The sequence below is a fragment of the Chiloscyllium plagiosum genome, unplaced genomic scaffold (genome assembly GCF_037043375.1).
Source record: "Chiloscyllium plagiosum isolate Xiang-an unplaced genomic scaffold, Cpla_swu_hap1 HiC_scaffold_1, whole genome shotgun sequence".
Classification (NCBI taxonomy): Eukaryota; Metazoa; Chordata; class Chondrichthyes; order Orectolobiformes; family Hemiscylliidae; genus Chiloscyllium; species Chiloscyllium plagiosum.
Window position 1 is genome coordinate 138,995,763 of NW_028270139.1, and position 21,674 is coordinate 139,017,436.

At 39.9% G+C, this 21,674-nt stretch overlaps 1 protein-coding gene across 3 annotated transcripts in view; it reads right to left on the minus strand.

Moving 5' to 3' along the window:
* Positions 1-21,674, minus strand: part of uvssa (UV-stimulated scaffold protein A) — a 110,631-nt gene that overhangs the window by 26,526 nt on the left and 62,431 nt on the right. For all 3 annotated transcript variants that reach the window (XM_043708333.2, XM_043708245.2, XM_043708507.2), the window contains exons 10-11: positions 8,924-9,103; positions 2,732-2,915 (exon numbers count right to left, since the gene is read on the minus strand). In XM_043708333.2, the coding sequence (XP_043564268.2) occupies positions 2,732-2,915; positions 8,924-9,103 (364 nt within the window). The remainder of the gene's footprint in view (positions 1-2,731; positions 2,916-8,923; positions 9,104-21,674) is intronic.

Below are 21,674 nucleotides of genomic sequence, written 5' to 3' on the forward strand. Positions count from 1 at the left end.
TAAATGCTGTACTTGCATACCAAGTTACTGTGATTCATGCATTCGCGTTCACACTTGGAAGACCAGACTAAAGGTTTTGCCCAAAGTAATACAAATTATATATTTCAATTAGCAAAGTTCCAATGATATCCTCAATGCTAAGAGCAAGGTGAACACTGCAATTTGAAAAAAGATTTCTCAATAATCTAGCTGCTTTCTACTTATTTTGTCATGGGAAGTAGATATCACTAGCTTGATCAGTCTTTATCGTTGAAACTTTATTGCTGGAACAGCACAGCAGGTCAGGCAGCATCCAGGGAACAGGAGATTCGACGTTTCGGGCACAGGCCCTTCTTCAGGAATTTATCGTCCATCCTTAATTGCCCTCAAAAAGGTGATGATAAGTCATCTTCTTAAACTGCTGCCATCCTTGATGCTAGGTACACTCTCAGTATTGTCAGGGAGATAGTTACAGAATATTGACCCAGCAACAGTGATAGATTTCCAAATCTGGACCACGTGAGACCTGGAGAGGAACTTGCAGGTTGAGGTGTTTCTATGCATCTGCTGTTCTTGTTCTTTCAAATGGTGGAGGTCATGGGTTTGGAAGGTATTAATCATTAGCCAGACTGTAGTTTGTAATCACATGTCATCGAGTTTCAATAGACTCCTCCATGTCTCCATAAAGCTGCACTGCAGTCCAAACCTGTTCTGCGGTCAACTTAGTTTACACTGTGCACGTACAACTTTTCTTTAGCATCTCTATTTGATCTTAAACATATTTAATTAATTTCCCATTAACAGTTACAATACTGTGAATGTGGAAATTAGATTAGATTAGATTAGATTACTTACAGTGTGGAAACAGGCCCTTCGGCCCAACAAGTCCACGCCGACCCACCGAAGCACAACCCACCATACCCTTTTAACCTAACACTACGGGCAATTTAGCATGGCCAATTCACCTGCCCCGCACATCTTTGGACTGTGGGAGGAAACCGGAGCACCCGGAGGAAACCCACGCAGACACGGGGAAAATGTGCAAACTCCACACAGTCAGTCGCCTGAGTCGGGAATTGAACCCGGGTCTCTAGCTCTGTGAGGCAGCAGTGCTAACCACTGTGCCACCGTGCCGCCCAGCTACATCCCATGTACAAAACAATTGGATAAATACAACCCAATCAATTACTACCCCCATCAGTTTACTTTCCATCATCAACAAAGTGATGTCGACAGAGCTATCAAACGAGACTTGGAAAGGAATAAATGTGCTTACTGATACTCAATTTGCTTTCTGCCAGGGCCATTCAACTCCTGACCTCATTACAGCCTGGGTACAAAAAGGGACAACAAAAAGGAAGTTTAGAAGGGGAGAAGAGACTACCCTTGACCTCAAGAGAACATTCAACTAAATATGGCACGGAGGTTCTCTAGTGGAATTAGAGTGAAATGAGAATCAGGGAGAAAACGCTGCTAGCTGGAGTCATCCCCAGCTCAAAGAAAAATGGTTGAGGTTGTTCGAGGTCGATCATCTCAGACCCAAGATATCACTGTAGGAGTTACTCAGGGTAGGCCCGAACATCTTCAGCTACTTCATGACTGATCTTCCCTCCAACATAGGGTTACAAGAAAGAATGTTTCTGATGACTGTGCAACATTCAGCAAACTTTATGACTCCTCAGCTACTGTGCAGCCAATCTTCCAATGTAGCAAGAAGTGACAAGTGCCGGTCAATGACCATCTCAAACAAGAGAGAATTTAACAATGCCACTTGACATTCAATGGTATTACCATCATTGAATCACATCCTATGAATATCCTTTGGTTACCTCTGACCAGACACTGAAATGACCTAGCCTTATCCAACTCACTATACAAATAGGTCCGAGACTAGGAATCCTGCAGTAAGCAACCCACCTCCTAATTCCCCAAAGGCCTGTCTACTATCCACAAGATACAACTACATATCAAACTTTTGACACCATTCAAGATGAAGCAAGCGGCTTTGTCAAATTCAACAACTTCAACATTCACTGACGTGACCACCGATACACAATCGCAGCATTGTGTGCCATCTACAAGATGCACTGCAACAGACGCACAGCAAAAAAACCACCTGCAAATTCCATGCAAGCCACACACGTCCTGACTTGGAACAATTTAACCACTCATTTATTGGAGCTGGATCAATACTTCTGAAATGCCCTTTGTAACAGCAATGTGGGGTTCCTATAATGCAGCGGTTTAAACAAAACCTCACCACCGCCTTCTCCAAGGAAACTAGGGACAGGGAACAAATTCTGGTCTAGAATAAATGCTCACATTCCCTTGAATGATTAAAAAAACTTACGATATAGGTGGGTCATGTTTTAGAACAGGCGAGGAGAAAGTGAGGACTGCAGATGCTGGAAACCAGAGTCAAAAAGTGTGGTGCTGGAAACGCACAGCAGGTCAGGTAGCATCCGAAGAGCAGGTGAATCGATGTTTCGGGCAAAAGCCCTTCATCAGGAACAGGCTGCAATGCCACAGCCTTTTTCTAATGAGTTTCAGGTTTTCCCTTTCTTTATTGCATTAATTTGAGATAGTTTTATATATACACCATTCACTGCATTACTCTTGTGATTTATTTTTTGAATGGGAATAAAGCATTTCAAGTTAAAATTTCACATGTGATATTATAAACGTTCACTGCATTTTCATTCTAATGCAGAAACAATGAAACAATATATTCTGAAATACGCTATTTACAAACCTTGAACCGATCCTGGCGTTCACAAAATCTTCCGTTGGGCATAGGTGCTCGACATTTGTGATTTACAGGTTCAAACTTTCCTGCAAAGGTTATGTATCTGGTTTGCAGTGTAGATAACTCCTTATTCTCCAACTCTTCACCCAGTTCTGAGCTGGATGCCCAAAATCGATGGGGAGTATCAATTCTAGTGAATATTAAAGATATTTATGTGAAAAAATCCTTAACTTGTCAAAAATAATACAATATTTATATTAAATATTAGCCTCAGGAGCAATTCAGTCATATGGTATTAGACTGGTGTATTGTGCCAAACTAGTAGTGTGTGGACTCATGCCAGTGCCTCCAAACAGCCCCACTAGTGCTGCTGCTGTTCACACACCACTGGTATAGGCAAATACTTCAGATTACACTTCAAAAATATTCATAGTGAAATCAATAAGTGGATGGATTACTTGGCATTACAGACAAAAGGAGAAAGTGAGGTCTGCAGATGCTGGAAATCAGAGCTGGAAATATGTTGCTGGAAAAGCGCAGCAGGTCAGGCAGCATCCAGGGAACAGGAGAATCGACGTTTCGGGCATAAGCCCTTCTTCCTGAAGAAGGGCTTATGCCCGAAACGTCAATTCTCCTGTTCCCTGGATGCTGCCTGACCTGCTGCGCTTTTCCATTACAGACAAAAAGTCTGTAGTGAAGCATTGCACCCAAAATGTAAAACTGCTTTTCTGTTTTAACTAACCCGATTATGCAACATATTTAAACATTATGATTAGAAAAACAGAAATACTACTTATTAATCTGAATATAAGCAAATACTTTTTCTGGTGTGAGAGAATGTAGCACTAGGATAACAAATGTAAATGTTTAGTGTTTCTTGGGTCTGATTAAAGTAAAGGGTTGAGTGCCCTCTGCTGGCTATACATATGTATTGTAATTGCAAGATGCAGTTAGCAGTCTGCTTGCAATCTACTTAAAAATAGAAATGTATATTGTGTCCCAAGAAATATGCTACAAGAGGTATAAATTATTATGGATTCTATTCAAATTAAGGAGAAATAACATGAAATCACACGCAAGTCAGATTGTAAAATGAAAATTAAACAATGTAGGGTGATGGAGATGGATTTGTTTGCTGCATTTTAGCCAATTTCAGTCATGCGATGTTTGTTTAGATAATTAGAGGTTAAGCTAACTGGCCTCGAACTGAATATTTTTCTTTACCTCTGTTTTTGAACAGCAGGATTATATTTGTTGCTCTCTAATCAAACATAGATCATTCTAGATTCTAATGAATTCTCAAGGATCAAATCCAACTCTCCACAATCCCTGCAAAATCCGCAAGTGTAAGCTAACAGGTTCAGAGGCTTGATGGCTTTTAGCCTCATTAACATCTGCAGTACCTTTGTTTCAGCAGTAGTCATTACCTTAAGTTTCTCACTCTCATTGGAATCATGGCTGTAAGGTAGTTCTTTGTGCTTTCTAATATGAGTAAGAGTAATAAAAAGATGGGGTACTGGGCTAACGGTCGGATACTTGGTAGTGTGGATGAGCAGAGGGATCTTGGTGTCCATGTACACAAATCTTTGAAAGTTGCCACCCAGGTAAATAGTGCGGTGAAGAAGGCATATGGCGTACTGGCTTTTATTGGTAGAGGAATTGAGTTCCGGAGTACTGAGGTCATGTTGCAGTTGTATAAGACTCTGGTGCGGCCGCATCTGGAGTATTGTGTGCAGTTTTGGTTGCCATACTATAGGAAGGATGTGGAGGCACTGGAACGGGTGCAGAGGAGGTTTACCAAGATGTTGCCTGGTATGGTAGAAAGATCGTATGAGGAAAGGCTGAGGCACTTGGGGTTGTTTTCATTGGAGAAAAGAAGGTTTAGGGGCAACTTGATAGAGGTGATGATTAGGGGTTTAGATAGGGTCGACAGTGAGAATCTTTTTCCACGTATGGAGTCAGCTATTACAAGGGGGGCATAGCTTTAAATTAAGGGGGGGTAGGTATAGGACAGATGTTAGGGGTAGGTTCTTTTCTCAGCGAGTCGTGAGTTCATGGAATGCCCTGCCAGTAGCAGTGGTGGACTCTCCCTCATTATGGGCATTTAAACGGGCATTGGATAGGCATATGGAGGATAGTGGGCTAGTGTAGGTTAGGTGGGCTTGGATCGGCGCAACATCGAGGGCCGAAGGGCCTGTACTGCGCTGTATTCTTCTATGTTCTATGTTCTATGAAGACATATGCCAGATTCTTGTTTAATGTCTTTCTACCAATTCCTTATTCACCATTTTTTTCTTAAAATCTTTTGGTAATCGGGTGCTTGAAAAATTGAATTTGATGAGGTAGAGTCAACGTAGTTCCCATTCATAAAACCCAAGTTTAATTAATCTAATAAAAGCTTATTGACGGTCCAATGATTAGGGAATTAAAGGGAAACCAGTACATGTAGCATATTTATATGTTTTTTAATTGTTTTACTGTAAGCGATACACAAAGACTGCCATTTCTTTATTCCCCATTATTTCTTCAATTCCTGCCTCTAAGGTACCCATATTTATTTTTGCTTATCCCTTCCTGAGTACATACTTGTAAAAGCTTTTATGATTTTTTTAGCCAGTTTATTATCATATTCAGCTTTATTACTCTTTATCAATTTTATGGTCATCCATGATTTTTAAAACCTTCCTAATCCTCAAACATGTTACTTTTTTTAGGAACATTGTAATGTTGTTGTTTTATCATAATTGTTGGATCAAACACAATTCTCAATTTCTCATCATTATACCACTTTTACAAGTGTCATTATTATTCTCCAAAAGGAATAGACTTCTATTAAGTTATGATTTATTCATTATAATACAAAGAAGTTGTGACCTGGTGATCTGAAACTAAAACAGAAATTGCTGGAGAAAGTCAGCAGGTCTGACAGCATCCATCAGAAGAAAGAAGAGTTAACATTTTAAGTCCAGTGACTCCTAATGAAGAGTTCTGATGAAGAGTCACCAGACCTGAAACGTCAACTCTGCTTTCTTCCCACTGATGTTACCAGACCTGCAGAGTTTCTCCAACAGTTCATACTTAACATTTGCCATTAGTGTCAAAAGGTGTGGCGCTGGAAAAGCACAACTGGTCAGGCAGCATCTCAGGTGCAGAACAGTCAACGGTTTGAGTGTAAGCTCTTCATCAGGAATGGGGTGAGTTTGGGGTGGGGGGGGAAATGTCTGAGAGATATATGGGAGGGTAGGTGGAGCTGGGGAAGAGAGTAGCTGGGAATACGATAGGTAGATGAAGGTGGGAGGTGATGGTGATAGGTCAGATTGGAGGGTGGGTGGAGCAGATAGGTGGGAAGGAAGATGGACAGGTAGGACAGTTCAAGAGGGCAGTGCCAAGTTGGATCTGGGATAAGGTGGGGTGAGGGGAGGTCAAGAAACTGGTGAAATCGACACTGATTCCTGTATGGAAAATTTCCTATCACAGTTCTACCGTGAAATACTTAATCTCATTTCCCAAACTACCTAAGCCAATTTACTCCTCACACTTATGTTTAAACTCAAAACTCAAAAGTTTTTTAAAAAAGATTCATGACCTGTATCCAGCAAAAACAGAAAGGCGAAAGATAATAATGTAGCTCAATGTAAATGTTCCTCAAGAGGAAAGGACAAGTTGAAGCTGTTAGAAATTCTATCAGGTTACCTTGTGGGCTCAAGAATAGCTATCTTGATGTCACAGGAGCATCAGCTATAAGTGTTTCAGTACTTTTAAGAACTAATAACCACAATCAGACACACTTAAGTGAAGATGCTTCTAAAACTTCCGTCTTCCAATTTTTCCCTCAGGCAAGTAACAGATCATTTGGCCAATGACAGATCCACTACTGCCACAAATCAAATGTTTCCCTTGCTTTGCAAAGGAAAATGTTACATTCAAAACATCGAGTAAGCAGACTACACAGTGATGCAACACTAGCTGCTATCAGTAAGCAACAGCCTACAGTGTCAAACCTACTAAATCTATACCCTCTCTTTTTAAGAAGTTATTTTAATTTTTACATTTAAGTAGAAAGGAAAATGTTATGCCTTGTTGAAGGTAACACTCCAGTTATAATTATAACTGTAATACTTCAAGAAATCAGGTTTTAACTGGGTACAAAAGAGCATTTCTCCCATCTTACTCTATGGCTTTTCAACAAAGCTGAAATGTTCACATTATAGGTCTGTCTACCTGGTCCTCTATTTCTCCTTTGAGCCTAATCATCAATTCCTTATGATCATTTTGAAGATTCCTAATAAAAAACTTTATCAAGCAAGATTTAAAATTCAATAGAAATGACAATTACCAGTGAAATATGTTCTCAATGAGTTCTACCTTTGTTCGTATCATTAAGACAAATGATTTGCATTCCTCAAAAATCAGCATGATCAACGTGAGCTACATTTGATAAACAAAGAGTTTTTTGGAATAAAGTATTTTATGCATTGTCCTGATCATGTTATATTGCTTATACTTTTATCTAATAGTGATGGCTCCATGATTTTAGAATATATATCAATAAGATATGAGAGGACAGAGTGGCGGATATCATTTACGTGGTCTTTAGTAAAGCCTTTGACGAGGTTCCGCATGGTAGACTAATTAGTAAAATTAGATCTCATGGGTTCAGGGTGAGCTTGCCAACTGAATACAAAATTGTTTAAAATTGAAAACATACTCATCATTTCAACTTAATGTCATCCTGCTAAATCCTTACTGAAACTTTCTCAGAATCCCAATACTACATTTAGAACCTGCCCAAAATTAAGGCAAAACCCTACTTAGTTTAATTCTCCTTTTTATATTCAATTTTCAATGTTCCTGGTTTTAAAACTCAGAATCTGTCTTTTCTCCCCGATTCGATCATGGATGCATTGCTGACCTTTTGGCCTTAAGTATGCAGTGATGATCCACGTTCCTGAACTGCAAGAGTCCGCCTATTACAGGCACACCCAGTTTTAGACAGGAAGAGAATTTCATTATTTTGACGCAGTGGAAGTGAAATGAAAGGGTTCAGAAAAGACTTACAAGGATGTTGCCAGGGTTAGAGGGTTTGAGCTACAGGGAGAGGTTGAATAGGCTAGGGCTATTTTCCCAGAGGCTGAGGGGTTACCTTATACAGGTTTATAAAATCACAAGAGGTATGGATAGGATACATAGTCAAGGTCTTTTCCTCGGGGTGCAGGAATCCAAATCTAGATGGCATTGGTTTAGGGTGAATGAGGGAAGATTTAAATGGGACCTAAGGGCACCTTTTTCATTTAGAGGGAAGTGCAGGTATGAAATGAGCTTTCAGAGGAAGTGGTGGAGGCTGGTACTATTACAACATTTAACATTTAAAAGGCATCTGGATGGGTATAGGAATAGGGAGGGAGATGGGCAAAATGCTGGCAAATGGGACTTAATTTATATAGGATATCTGGTCAGCATGGACGAGTTGGACTGAAGAGTCTGTTTCTGTGTTGTATATCTCAATGACCCTAGGAAGCAATAGCAACATAGTTCCAAGTCAAAAAGGTGTGTTATATAAAAAATAACTTTAGGATGAGGAGATAGTGGAGAAAGTGAAGACTGCAGATGCTGGAGGTCAGAGCTGAAAATGTGTTGCTGGAAAAGCGCAGCAGGTCAGGCAGCATCCAAGGAGCAGGAGAATCGACGTTTCGGGCATGAGCCCTTCTTCATTCCTGAAGAAGGGCTCATGCCCGAAACGTCGATTCACCTGCTCCTTGGATGCTGCCTGACTTGCTGCGCTTTTCCAGCAACACATTTTCAGCGATGAGGAGATAGTGTCTATTATCTTTCTTAAGTGATTAGCTATCGCTTGTCTTGAGATGTTTGTTCAAGATATGTTCCAACTGTAGTATATTACAAGTTGAGCCTGAATTTCTGTTTACTTTATAATATTGACTGTGTAGCTCAGTACTCTGATGAATTTGATTGGATACGCTGAGTGCCATTCTTGAAATTCATTTTGCATTTCAAAGCAACCATTACTGACATAACTTCCTCACTTCAAACTAAAATGTTTCCAATTCTCAAGTTAAACAATGCTACATTTAATGTGAGATTGGAACCCATGCCCTCCTATCTATTCACCTTTGCAATAACCCTGTATCTGCAATTTATGTAATATTTCAACAATAAAAATCAAACTGAAAAATAAATTACTTGAGAATTCTGCCAGTTGTTGACTCCTCTTTTCCCCAATAGTAAAGGTCAATCCCAAAAGACCTCACAGGAGCTTTCTTCATCTCTTCTTCCCTTTTCCGTTTTTTGTCATGATCATTGCATAATTCAGGTCTTGATGTAGATGCCTGTATGTCTGTTCCATTCGAAGTTCCAGGCAGGCTGTTGGAAGAACATATATTTAAAAAAAATCAATAGAAGATAATGTGCTGCACAATCACTGTTCTAGTTTCATTAACCTTTGCACTAACATTCACATTAATGCAGACCCACTTTGACTAACACTGTCATTATACACATTACAACTTGCCAGTGAATTTGATGAAGTTTGCAGCAAGCAACTTACTCCAAGGATTATAGATAATTCTGGAGGTCACTCAGGGGAAAATGAAAATGGACACAGTTTGGGTGAGCTAAACTATAAAAAGGTACAATGCAACTAACATTTGAAAGAACGAAGTTTTTTTTGGTGGAAGAAATCCAAAATTGCACACTTTGTTAAAAGCAAGATAGAAGGAATGTATTGTCACTCTAGCTCTACTACTCCACCAGTCGCATGGTGAAAACTAATACTCAAATCCTGATACTGTATTGTCAATTGTATGCTTTCTCGATATTCAGCTCAGAATAAAAAGATCGATAAACAAAATTAGTTACTGCAAACAAAACTCAATGAAAATGCAGAATTATTTAACACATACAATGCATAATATACAAATATAAACATTTATCACCACCCCACACCACTCCGACCCCAACCAGCCAAAACACATACTTGCACACAGAAACATACACAACCACATAAAGGGCAAAATAAACAAATTTCTCTTTGGAGAAATTTACTTTAAAGAGACCCTTATAGAAAATGGTGGTTATTATTGAAGGGGAAAGAGGATAATGTGTAGAACCGTTCCATCTATCAAACTGGCATTCTTGCATATGTAGTCAAGCCACTAATCATACACAGTTGCCTCCTGTGTCTTGTCGGACAAAGTTTACTTAGGAAATGCAAAATTGAGACATTTTCAGTCATTCTTCCAGAACAACAATCAAGTTTCACTCTGATCTCACAACACAAGCGTTACACAGACAGGAGTTTCAGGCTGAGCAGTTTATTCATTGCACACACTCCTTACTACCATGCCTACAAACACCATTCAAACATAACAGCCTTAAAACCCAATCGTAACATAAGGTGCTTCTCCTGAAATTAGTTCAAGCATCCAAAACAATGTGGAACCAATAAATTATAGCTAATAAAAATTCCAATGCATCTCTTCACTGGCTTTTCTAAAAGGAAATCCACATGTCTCCACAATACTTCAAACTTGAGTCCTCAAAAATTAAATATGAAGCACCTTCATAATAGTTTTAACATTACATTTTGAGAACTGTTAACTTATAGCAAACCGTAAGCCATTTGTAAATTTAAATAAGCTCATCATGTCCTCAGAATATCTCAAAACTTCACTGTAACCAAATTACTTTGAAGGGACACCTACTTTTGTAGATATATTTGTTCACTATGACAATTAACACTTTCTTTGCCCTTTGCTTTAATGCACATTTCCCCACTTGCTGCTCCTCCCCATTTTATGCACAGCATAAAAGACAACATTGTACAAACTCCCTTGAGTTCTGAGAGCCATACCAAACATGAATAAGAAAGGGTTAGAAGGACATGGGCAAAGTGGGGTTAGCGTAGGCGGACATTTTGGTCAGCATGGACCAGTTTGGGTAAAAGGCCTGTCTCCGTGCTGTAGGACTCTGACTCCAAAAACTAACTTTACTTCTCTCTCCATGCACGCTCCTACACTTGCAGTCTTTCGCCAACATTTGGTTTTTATTTTACTTACTGTGAAGGGCTGTCCCTGTGAAAATGGGTACAATGAATTGCCCACAGGAAGATCCCACAAATACCAAACAAAGTAAATGACCACTCAATCTGTACTTTTCTCAGCTGCATTAAACAGACTACTTATCATGAAATCATGAGAAGCTCTGCTCTTTGAATAGCAACAAGAGATCTTTATATCCTTCTGAACACAGGACGTCAGTTTAGTGTCGTGCTTATTAGGATGACAGCTTCAACAATACTACACATCCTCAACTCTGCTGTGCTCAAGTTTTAACATGGAGCATGAACTCAGAACATGACATTCAGAGCTAAATACTGGCTGAGGTTAGAAAACAGAAAAGGAAATTGAAAATTCTAAACCAAATAAGCTATTGAAGTATTACTTTGATCTTCTGAAGGTACCAAAGTAATTCATAGAGGATTGGTACGATTTAGATAGAACACATGAACAGGCAAGACTTGATCAAATATTTTCATACTCTTTGATATTTTGCTAAATTTTAAAATTGCATAAACAATTTTCTCATAGTAACATATCCAGTCTTTTTTAAAATCAGGGATCACTATACTTGCAGTGTAAGAAGTCTGTATTGGCGCTATTCTTTAACCGGAAGTAACGATACATTTATTTCTCTCTCTTTAAAGTTTTTCTATTCTTCCTTCACACATGCTTACACAGTTTCCTTTCAAATGAAGTTATGGTTTCTGGCAGAAAAAAAAACATTAGTAGTAAAATATTTCATGATCCCGGAACTGTAAATTCTAAAGTTTCCTCTAACCTCCCCCTTAATTTTTCAAGTAATATTCCTAAACATGTGATCTCACACTACTGTTTTATGACCAAATAGATATAATGGCTAGGAGCTGTAGCTGTTGGAAGAGTAGCAGAAACCCAGTGACACACTTAAATGGGATTCCTGACTGCTGGCAGCAAACATGAGCAACTCCAATTGAATTCTTAGCCAAAGCTTCACTATCTATTTTTCCTTCTTAATGCAAAATACATTAAATTTATTTGTTGTAGCCTTCGCTATTCCAGTGAAAACAACTCCATATTTTTAAAAAGAGACTTTCATCAGAACTCTACCTTTGGTACCATTTAATTAATCTGGCCTTTTCCAATAACCCCATATCTTTTCTATCACTTAAGAGCTCCATCCAGAATGTCAGCTGCTAAGTAAAATTATTAATGGAAATCAACCTTTTTTTTAATATCTATTAAGATATATGTACCTTTCTTGTATGCTTAATTTATTCTAGAAACATTCATCTCTAATACACCTGGTCAATTATGGTCAGCAAACAGGTTTTGTAGTAAACATATATTCCCTTTTCTGAAGGCTCAGACAAAGAGAGATACAATTCCATGATGCATCAGTTTTCCAATACTTCTACACAGTTGCTATTCCTCCTGAGTGTCTGAACAAGGCAGTGGTAAGCTATTCCATCACAAGGGCACCAGAACAAAGGTCATTTCAATGTGACCAATTACATATTTCCAGCAAGTATCACCAAAAAACAAATGAAAGCTTAAGACTCTGCAGTTTGTCTCTTCCAGTGTAGGATAGATGGGAGGAGCCTTTTCATGCTCACAGCTGAGGTCAGTTAACTTCAAAATGTCCCAAGGCAAAATCTTCCATTAAGTATATGTTTGGCGCCATGCATGGAAGGATGTGCTTCACTTCCACTGAGGGCTGGGTCAAAGTTTTTTTTTTAAACATGATTACATGGTTCTCAGCTCATTGCACACAATTCTTGTTGGATCAACGAGCAGGAATTGCATCTCTCCTCGATGGTACTTTGAGAATTGATAGGAAATCAGGAGTGGAGTATGCCAGTCAGCGTAATGAGCTTTCTCTGGCATTCCAGATCATGGCTTATCACCTACCTCATATTATTTTTCCATACTAATCCCATATCCATACATGCCACTACAAACTAGAAATCTATCAACTCTGTATTGAACGTAATGACTGAGCTTCCACAGCTTTCTTGGGTACAGAACTCCAAACATTTGCCTCCTCTGAATGAAGAAATTCCCCCTCATTAGACCTAAATATTTTGCCTTTTATTCTGAAACAGTGTTCCTTGGTTCCAAACTGATGACATCAGCCAGACCTTATGGGGTATCCCTCATGTTCCAGTCAGTCCTGCAAATGAAACTGTACAAAGACTTGAGGTACTTGAGAATGATCCAGAATATTGGCACCATGGGAACTCGCTGGATAGCAAGCACAAACTTAGAACATTTGTTGTTTGGTGTGAGTTGCACAATCAAAGATTGGAAACATTTTCTGTTGATGAATGCAACTAAATGTTTCAAGAAAGCTCACAAAACCATCCGTGCATTGTCTATCATTTCTTGCGTTGTGAGAATCCTGCGACTCCAGCAAATTGCAGTGCCATGGTTGCCTGGCTCTTGGAATCCAAATGGAATTTCACAAAAAACTAACGCTGTCCTGAAGAAAAAATATGGGACTTTCCAGATCCAAACCCATCCCAGTCCTCTCTTGTGCTAGGTCTGATTCCAACCAGCAGAATGTTTTCTCCTTGAAAACATGGACTCTAATTTTACTAGTGTTCCTTGACAGCATACTTGGTCAAATTTAATAACAAGGGCTATCAGTCTTCCCTCACTTCTGGAATTCAGCTCTTTTGTCCATGTTTTAATATGGAGGTCATGACAGAATCCAAACTGTACATCAGTAAGCAGGTTATTGCTTTCCAAACGATGTTTAATAGCACCTGCTGAAAATCCCTTCCATCCCCTTGCTGATGATAGAGAATAGACAAATAGGCTAATTACTGGCTAAGATGGATTCTTCCTGCTTTTTGAAGACATGACATATTTGTGCAATTTTCCACATTGTCAGGTTCTAACTGCACTGAAATTGCTTAGCCAATGGCACGGCTAGTCCTGCAGCACAAGTCTTTAGTACCGTTGCTGGAATGTCTTCAGGGCCCATAGCCTTCTCAGCATGCAACGCCTTCAGATATTTCTTGGTAATATATGGAGTGAACTAAATTGGTTGAAGACTAGTATGTGCAATGCTATGAACCTTGGAAGAGGCCAAGGTCGATCATCCACTTAGCACTTATTGTTGAAGATGGGTACAAGTACTTCAGCCTTGTCTTTTGCAAGGCTGTGCTGGGCCCCTTTGTCACTGAGAATGAGAATAATCTGTTGGTTGTTTAGTTGCCACCATCATTCATAATCTGGATGTGGCAAGACTGTGCAGCTTAGACATGACATGCTTGTTGTGGAATTGCTTAGCCTTATTATATATTTGATTACGGAATCATAGAATCCCTACATTGTGCAAAGAAGCCATTTGGCCCATCAAATCTGCACTGACCTTCCAAACAGCATCCCATCAAAACCCAGCCCACCTATACCTGTAACCCTGCATTTATCATGGCAAACCCACCTAGCCTGCACATCCCTAAACATTATAGGGGAGTTTAGCATGGCAAACCAACCAAATCTTCACACCTTTGGGCTATGGGAGGAAACTGGAGCACAAACTAGAAACCTGCGCAGACATGGGGAGAATGTGCAAACTCCACACAGTCACCAAGGTTGGAACTGAACCTGACGTTGTGAGGCAGCAGTACTCTGTCACCATGCCACCCATTATCCAAGTGCATACATTTCTTAATTGGAAGATAACTTAATTTTTAAGGGAAATTTTATTCAGCTGATCAAGCATTTTAATGACCATTCTTGGTGAGATGAAAGTACATGCAAAAAAAGGTTTCTGACACTTGCTGGCGTTGCCCAGAAGTATGACCTACCTTTCAAGTTTGGAGAACTTTGATATAAAAGTTCATCTGACCATCATGACTTTGAATTTCTGCCTCCTGCCTCACAATTCTTTCTCCTGTCTTGCCTCCCATTCTGGGAAGTACTGCAAGATTTTGCCTAGTCTCTATTCTTCCACTTTAAACATTACAAATAGAATTACCTCTAGAATTTTATGAGTATGGTTTTATTATCTATGAAATGCTTTGTTTAGGTCATTGATTAGGAAGTATTTTCTTTGCAATTTTGACTGTGGAATTTCTAATTGGCCAAGGAAAGAAGTTGCCCTCCCTTTGCTTTTGAAGGGGACAACACATTTGGTAGTCTTATGAAAGAATTTTCTCCTATGCAGGCATAAGCAAAATCAAGGTCAAGGTTTGGATCTTGGGCTCATGCCACACTCCAGCTGACCCCACTACACAATATACTCTCTCTGTCTCTCACACACACACAGACACACATATATACACTCCACACAAATGCATACACCCTCTCACACGCTCTCCCACACACACATTCTTTCTCCTTCACATGCACGCATGCGCGCGCACACACACAAATCTATTGGGTGAATTTGCAATTGCAGAATTGTATTTACAGATACATTCTATTCAGTTTAAAAAGCATACAGTCTGCAGGCAGTCAATCCATGTGACATTTCATAAATTCCTACTTTGAACCAGTCTGACTCAGGTTGAGATACAGACAGAATCTAACCTCACACCTTTAACGCATTGTCTAAACCGAGATGTCACCTTTTTGTTTTATTAAACCTTAAGTTACCTCAGGAATGTGACTTGAATGGATTTACACATTAATGAATCAATACCTGCAAGCCACTCAAAGTGATTAAAGACTTAACAGCACTCTAGGTATGTTTAAAATATATCAGTTTCATGACACTATGACCTTTTGCTATAAATTCTGTGTCTTATAATCCTGCCCCACTAGTTACCTGATGAAGGAGCAGCGCTCCGAAAGCTAGTACTTCCAAATAAACCTGTTGGACTATAACCTGGTATTGTGTGAGTTTTAACTAAAGATATAAAAATCATGGCTGAGTTGTTCATCATCCTGCCTTACAATATTTCACCAATCTAGGGGATGTCATGCACTGCCTGCAAATTCCAGCAGAAACCTGATGGGAGAAGCCAACCAGCAAGGAGAAGCCCAGTTGAGTTTTAAAACTTCAACTCTGCTCAGGCACGTGAGCCATGAGGAACAGGAGTGCTCTAAAACCAAGTTCTTTCATCCAACAAGAAGTTCTTCAGTTTTGCCAGCCCCCTATTAATTATTCATCTCAGATATGTGGATGATGCTGGCTGGAGGAGAATTTGTTGCACATTCCCAAGTGCCTTTGTGATAGTGCTGGTGAGTTGCTTTCTTGAACTGCTGTAATCCATTTGAAGTACATACTCCCACAATGCTGTTAGGAACAAAAAACCAATCCAGTTCACTAACGTCCTTTTGCGAAGAAAGTTGCTGGATTTTAACCCAGCCACAGTAAAGCAACGGTGACGTACTTCAAGATGGTGAGTAGCTTGAGGGGGAACTTGCAGGTGATTGTGTTCCCATTATATGCTGTCCTTGTCCTTCTATGTGGTGGGTGTTGTGTGTTTGAAAGAAAAATAGCATAACAGAATAGAATCCCTACAGTGTGGAAGCAGGCCATTCGGCCCATCGAACCCAAACCGACCCTCAGAACAGCATCCAACCCCACCCCACCTATACAGTCCCTGTAACCCTGCATTTCCCGTGGCTAATCCATGAAGCCTGCACGTTCCTGGACACTATGTGCAATTTAGCATGGCCAATCCACCTAATATGCACATCTGTGGACTGTGGGAGGACACTGGAGTACCCAGACGAAATTCACACAGACATGGGGAAAATGAGCAAACTTCACACAGTCGCATGAGGGTCGAATCTAACAGTCCCTGGCACTGTGAGGCAGCAGTTCTAACTACTAAGCCACCATGCTTGTCCTGGATGCTGTCAAGGAGAATTAATGAAATTTCTACAATGCATCTCGTAGATGGTACACACAACTGCTGCTGTGCATCAATGGCGGAGGGAGCAAATGTTTATGGTCGTGGTTCTAATCAAGAGGGCTACTTTATCCCCATCACATCCAGTTTTTGGGGTATCATCATACTGCTAGTCCCCAATCTGGCAACTGAAAGAAGAATTTCCAGCCTTTGATTTCATCAGGAAGAACAAATTTCTAACCACCCCAACTCTTAACTTGTGGTCAAGACAAACCCCTGACAAAAAAAAATGAAACCATGCAGCAATCTAAACAACTACATATAAAACTCGGCAAGACTGAAAATTTATGATGTACTACACAACTGAAACTAGTAGATATTGTCTGCCATCTTGTGTAGACTTCCCTTTATTACAGGAAAGAGTGCACAAATTGTAATTTAAAGTCATGAATCTGAGCCCAGCTCAAGTTTCTCTAAAGCCATTATAATATATCATCTAGCTGCAGTCATTATGACCATATACACTATCCATGTTGTTGCCAACTAACTAATGAAGCTGTGGAGACTTGATTAGATTCCCTCAAAGATAGCTGATTACACAAACCTTACTTCAATCATTTGTCGAAGAAAGGATTATTTGCCATTCTCCACTAATCTGATGAAACTATGAAGAAACTGTCTAGTTGTTCTCCCTCATCCATCTAGTTCGAGGTCAAGTCTTACTAGCAGGGCCATCATGAGTAGTCAGTTTCAGACATTCCCAGATAGATTACTCAACTGGTTGGGGTACATTTCCTTCATCTGTTCCTGCCAAGTGACCTGAAACCCTTCAACTAATTCATAAAGGCCAAATTGTTTCTACTAAATCGATTCAAAGAACTCAGTCACTGAAACCACAGTACAATTACTTGATCAAGATCTATTTCAGCAGTGTTTTTTTAGTGTGTAACTACATCATGAATTTCAAAAGCTGCTGTTTCATTAACAAAGATTCAATATGCATTGTCTTTGTCTTGTTCAACAGAAAATACCTCCCGTAATGTGCTATAATCAGCAAGCTTCACTGCTGAGGAATCTATGTCACTCAGACCTTGTATGCAGAGCTACTATTCTTCTGTTAAGTCCCAATCTTCTTCAAATTCGCCTTCTAGGTAATTTCTAGACAACATGATTTTATCATATTTTTCACTACTGGAATTTCTCTGACATAAAATGCTCAAATTATTCTGCAGATAGTATCTTCCAAGAAGGATGCCTAACAGTTTTTTGCAACTATTAATAAGATCTATGTCATTCACAATGAGACACTTCTTTAAATGAGTCTCGGTTGCTCTTATATAAATTATATAATTGCTTTAAACAAAATACAAAAAGATTATCGAAATCAAAAGCATGGAAATCAAACAAGGAGCACTCTGCTGTAAACTTTAAATTGAGCGTTGTAAAATTTCTTCAGCATAGCTATGTGCAATTTTGCAAAGTTATTTCAGTTGTACATGGAGCTTTTTAGTCCATTGCAACCTTTTATTTCTATCTCCTCTGTTCTTCCTCCATAATGCTGGACAATTATTTTTCAAGTTGCTCCCTTTCAAAAGCTATTAAGGGTTTTACATCCAGGACGAATTACCCCAAGCAGAATTTTACCAGTTTTACTGAGATAGTTTTGAAGGTGGAACAGGGAGGAAAGTAAAGTAAGATATCCAGAGCATCATTTCAGTAGGCTACACCAAGTTTGCTTGTCCACCAGTGATTGATGGCCAATCTACGTATTTAAGGGTCAGTTCTGGGCAGATTGTTGCTAAGATGAATCCTGCACTATCCCTAAACAACCCATTCTGCCAGGGCCAAAGGCCAGTAGGTACCAGAAAGTAGGGACAAAAACAGAATTTTTTCCTCAGGGAAAGGGTCACTCGACGGGGAACATTAACTCTGATTTCTATCCACAGATGCTCTCAGACCTGAACTTTCCCAGCAACATCTATTTTTGTCTCTGATTTACAGCACCACAGTTCTTTCAGTTTTTATTAGGTTTCTGAAAGTAGTTTGCTGGTGATATTCTAGGAAAATGGTTCATTTTTAAAATGGTGAGGTGGCCTCTGAAGAGGTGAGGTGCCCTTACAGACTGCAGCACTTCCACTGATTGGGACTGCTATCCTTCTAAGGTTACAGGCCCTTTGATGCAGGAAATCTTCCCCTCAGGAAACCTGTTTGATCTGTTGTTGGCCTTAACTGGGAGTCACAAGTCGGATGCACCCCACCTTAAGGTTGCACCAGCAAATGAATGGTGCTGAATCATTTGTAAAGGGAATAACATCCTGCTCTTTAAGTGCTAACAAGCTCATGTGTTCTCTATGATTAATCAGAAGACAACCGTTGGTATGAAGCATCTGCAGCTGTTTAATTTCAAGAATCTCTCACTGGACCTTCTTTCCACACTCTGGAAACCTCCTGATTTGAATGCAATTGGTCGTGTACGCAAATTTTCCAAAACTCAGAAATGTTTTCCTTTCCTCTATTGTCTTTTACTAAAAGCAACATCTGTCAATAGTCACCACAACTGGTTGGCATTTTTAAAATACAATTTAATTTTTTAAAGTATTTTTTAATACACTAAAGGTAACTTGGTGCAGTTCCATTACAACTGAAAATAGGTTTAACATAATTAACATAAATCATTTAATCAGGATAAATCATTTCATAAATCAGATCTGCTCGGACATCTTCAACCTCTCCCTGCAGCAGGCCACTGTCCCTGCCTGTTTTAAGAGGGCCAACATCATCCCTGTGCCTAAAAAGGCTCATGCAGCATGTCTCAATGACTACCACCCAGTGGCCCTAACCTCGGTAATCATGAAGTCTTTGAAAGGCTGGTCATGGCATTAAGCAACTCCATTTTTTGGATTAGTGGTGCTGCCTCCCCACTACTCTTGTCCCACTCTAATTTGCCTATCGGACCAACATATCCATGTCAGATGCCAGATCACAGGACCTTCACTCCTCCCTAGAACAATGACACCAAGATCAGCTATGTAAGAATCTTACTCACTGACTACAGTTCAGCCTTCAACACTACTATCCCCTCAAGACTGGTTACCAAACTTAGTATCGTGGACTAAGCCCCATTCTCTGCAACTGGATCCTCAGTTTCCTGACCAACAGGCCTCAATCAGTGAAGATTGGGGACAATATTTCATCCTCACTAACACTCAACACTGGAGCCTCCCAGGGGTGAGTACTCAGCCCCTGACTGTACTCACTGTACACCTATGACTGCATCACCAAATACCAGACAAATTCGCTGATGACACCACCATAGTCATAGTCATTGAATCTCAGATGGCGATGAAACAGACTACAGACAGGAGGTGGAAGACCTGGAAAAATGGTGCACTAAGAACAACCTAGCTCTCAATGCCGACAAAACCAAGGAACTCATTACTGAGTTTCGGTGGGATGTTACTTATGCCCCTCGAAACATTAACAGCACAGAGGTGGAACGAGTAGAGAGTGTCAAGCTCCTGGGAGTGGTCATCCATAACAAGCTTTCTTGGACTCTTCATGTGGAAGTACTGATTACAAAGGCCCAACAACTTCTCTTCTTCCTCAGGCAGCTGAGGAAATTTGGCGAATACCCTTGCCAACTTCTATAGGTGCACTGTCGAAAGTATTCTGTCTGGATGTCTCAGTACCTGGCATGGCAACTGTTACATTCAAGAACGGAGACAGTTACAGAGAGTGGTGAACTCAGCCTGGATAATCACAAATACCAACCTCCCATCTATAGAATCGATCTACCGCTGTTAAGGAAAGGCCGCCAGCATTCTCAAAGATCCATCCCACCCTGGCAATGATTTTCTACAACCTCTACCATCGGGGAGAAGGTACAGAAGCCCGAACACACGCACCAGCCAGTTTCGAAACAGTTTCTACCCTACTGTTGTTAGAATACTGAATGGACTTACAAACTCTTAACATTCGCCTGAACCTGTGTTTTGGTTTTTGCCACTGTTTACCTATTATTTACTATCTATGCTATTTAACTATATGATCCGCCTGTGTTGCTTGCAAGACAAAGCTTTTCACTGTGCCTCGGTACACATGACAATAAATTCAATTCAAATTCATCACAGTCTGTTTTGTTCTTAATGTAGAACACTCCACTATTATTATGGGTGTAAAGTTGAAAATCGCATGACACCAGGTTCTGGTCCAACAGGTTTATTTGAAAATACAAGCTTTCAGAGTACTACTCCTTCAACAGGTATCTAGCGTCCTATTTATAATTTCTGTGTCCTATGTATGCTGCCTCACTAGCTACGTGACCAAAGAGCAGCACTCCGAAAGCTTTTATTTTCAAATAAACGTGTTGGACTATAGCCTAGTGTCGTGTGATTTTCAACTTTGTCTACCCCAGTCCAACACCAGCACCTCCACATTTTGGGGGTAGTCAGCATTAAATCATAGAATAGGATCATAGACAGGAAGTGACTATATTTTAAATCACAGATTCCCTACAGTGTAGAAAGTGGCCATTTGGCCCATTGAGTCTGAACAGCATCCCACCCAGACTCCTACCCTATCCACATAATTCTGCATTTAGCAAACACTTTTCCACCTAACCTACAAATCCCTGGACACTATGGACAATTTAACATTGCCAATACATAACCAGCACATTTTTGGACTGTGGGAAAAAAAAAGTATCCGGAGGAAATCCACACAGACAGGGGAATAATATGCAAGCTCCACAGTCACCCAAGGCTGGAATTGAACCTGAGTCGCTGGCTTTAACTTGATACTAAATGAAAAATAAATTATATCCAAAGGTTTTTAAAGCATGTCTGCAAGTGTGCTTCTGCCCAAAAGCACCAGAATAATTTCTCGAGCATTCTCCAAAGCATGCAAGCACATGTAAATAGTGCAAAGTCCTAATGATGCTTGTACCATCTTGGAGACATGGTTGCTTTTGTGGACCTAGCTCAAATGTTTTAAGAAGTAGTGCAAAAGACCACAGAAACCTCTGATTTCTGCTAAATGGAGTTTACAAATTATTTTGTGATTTTTTGAGATGGCTTCGTTGAGTTC